At 50.8% G+C, this 2,648-nt stretch overlaps 1 protein-coding gene across 1 annotated transcript; it reads left to right on the forward strand.

The window, feature by feature from the left end:
* Nucleotides 1–1,706: 1,706 nt before the first annotated feature.
* On the forward strand, nucleotides 1,707–2,132 carry CSUI_000618 (dna rna polymerases superfamily protein; the record flags this gene model as incomplete). Its single annotated transcript, XM_068060851.1, has 1 exon — nucleotides 1,707–2,132. The coding sequence occupies one exon, from the start codon at nucleotides 1,707–1,709 to the stop codon at nucleotides 2,130–2,132; it is 426 nt and encodes a 141-aa protein (XP_067927173.1).
* Between the last annotated feature and the right edge of the window lie 516 nt (nucleotides 2,133–2,648).

Below are 2,648 nucleotides of genomic sequence, written 5' to 3' on the forward strand. Positions count from 1 at the left end.
AGGACGAGGAGGAAGAACCCCCACCGACCCCCAAGAAGAAGACCTCGAAACCACGTAAAATCAGGACCACCCCACCATCCGCGAATGGAAGGGGGTTGGAGGAGCGACCATTCAGGATAGCAGGAGTAAGAGAATCAAAGGAAAGCGACTACAAGACCACCATGTTTAAAAAAGGAAAGGAAGACCCGCAAGGAGCAGAAGACCGGAGACTCATCAAGCAATGCTCAATGATTCAGTTAAGGAAATGGATCAAGCGAAACGAGGTGGAATTTATAGCCATGATTAAAATAGAATCGGGAACGGACAACAATCATCACGAGAAAGGAACCGAACTATGCCCAACAGTGGGACAACTACAACGACCTCCACCCAGCCAGCTACTGAACCAGGGGAAGGCGAAGCCGTCCACGACTTCGCACAGCTGGTGGACGAATTCGAAGACATCTTCAGGGAACTACCACCCGGGGCGGCCAAGGATAGACCGATTAAACACCAAATACCCACGATTCCAGGAAGGATACCCGAATACCCCAAGAAATGCTATCACCTACCGGAGGATCAAATCAGGGAACTCAAGAAATCTCTGAAGGATCTACTAGAAAAAGGATTCATCGTACCATCGCAATCACCAATAGCGGCCCCTGTATTCTTTGGCGGGAAGTCAGACGGAAGCCTACGACTGGTGATCGATTACAGGGCACTCAACGGGATCACTACCAAGGACAGCTACCCCACCCCCAAGATCCAAGACCTAATTAACAAGCTAGGCAAAGCACAATGGTACAGTAAGCTGAACCTCCAGAAAGGATACTACCAGGTAGAGGTGGTGGAACAGGATCGGTGGAAGACCGCTTTCAGAACACGCTATGGCACCTTCGAGTTTAAGGTGGTGCCCTTTGGACTGGCCGGAGCACTGTCAACCTTCCAGCATCTAATGCATTCTATCTTTACCGGAGAACTAGATGATTTCGTGATTGTGTATCTAGACGACGTACCTTTGCTCCGCGCCTGATGGGTGTTGTTCCGGATTGTTAAAAGACAATTCACCCTGCGCGAAGGATCAGGTCATTCTGGTGCCCGCTATGAAGTCTATTCCCAATATTGCTTCTTGCCTTATCTCCGCAGTGATAAGAGGGCGTGTTCCCGTCCACTCAAATACCTCTAACTCAGCTCCCGATAGAACCTCTGTCGCCGTGCCTGGCTCTCCTGTCGCCCCTTCGAAGTGGTAGGCTTCCTCCAGCGTGTGGGTCTCCCAGCCCGCTGGTTGCACTAGCTCTCTGCTGGCAAAGCTGCGCGTTGCTCCGCAGTCGATCAAGGCTTTTACCGTCCTTCTATTAACCAGCGTACGAGAGCGAACTACTCGCTATAGTACATGCGCTGACAAAATGGAAAGCTTTCATAGGAACGAAACCCGTGACGGCGGAAACAGACCACGCAACCGCGTGGCGACAGACAATAATAGTCATACGGGGGGAGCACCGAACGACGAGCAAGAAGAGGGGGATCATGTATGGTACAGTCATCGGGAGTATGGGTGGAATAACAACTTTCTCTGGGTCCGGGCAAAGCCTGGCTGGAGGGTCTGTGTGCCTAGGGGAGAGATTAGGAAGGACACCCTCACACACTTCCATGACCACATCCTAGCAGGGCACCCAGGAACGGACAGAACTAGATTAGCGGTTAGGGAACACTTTTGGTGGCCGAGAATGGATAGCGGTATAGGGGCCTTTGTCAAGGCATGCGTTAAGTGCGCCAAGAACAAGGCACCCAGGCAGAAGAGCGGAGGACTACTGCAACCACTCGAGATCCCGGAGGCACCATGGGGAGAAATCAGCATAGACTTAATCGTCGGGCTGCCTCGGACCACAGAAGGGCACGATGCGATACTCACGATAGTATGCCGGCTTACGAAGATGGCCCATTTCGTCCCCACGACAGTAAACATCTCGGCGGAAGGGATAGCGCAGATATTGAATAGGGAAGTAGTAAGACTGCACGGGGTCCCGAGAGCCATAGTAAGCGATAGAGACCCAAGGTTTACGGGGGAACTGTGGGGAGAATTTTGCAAGAAGCTGGACATCAAACTTAGGATGTTAACACACATCACACGCAGGGACCAGGTCGTCGAGTAGACGTGCTGTCCCTGGGGTCGATACGAGCGGAAAGATTGGGAGCCGACTACGATATCTCCGCCTACCCGACCTCTTCGAGAGCCAGACTGAAAGCAGCTCTAAGTAGAACTCTGTCAAAACTGTGGCTCTGCCCAGGTATGATCTGGGACGATCAACCAAAACTCAGCCTAAAGCAACCAGTCTAAGACAATGTAGAACACCCAGACTTAGTGTGATCCAATGTGTGAGAGTAAGACTTGTAAATGAATGCAAACGGAAGAGTCTATATTAAGAGAGTTCGAAAGGGAGTACTCTCCGTATGGTAACAAAGAGAAGTGGATGAGACATGAGACAAGTCTTGGAGTTACGGAGAAGCTGAAAAGCAGATAGGTATATAAGCTGTAAGTAGCCGGAGCGAAAATAAGACCAGGTCTAAGAATGAGCCAATAAGCTGAAGCAGAGGTGAGCAGTATAACGGGTAATTTAGACTCGAATAGAAAAGAAAGAGAGCCTATGTGTCAGGGCGGTTGCCCAGAC

This window comes from Cystoisospora suis (assembly GCF_002600585.1).
Source record: "Cystoisospora suis strain Wien I chromosome Unknown contig_236, whole genome shotgun sequence".
Classification (NCBI taxonomy): Eukaryota; Apicomplexa; class Conoidasida; order Eucoccidiorida; family Sarcocystidae; genus Cystoisospora; species Cystoisospora suis.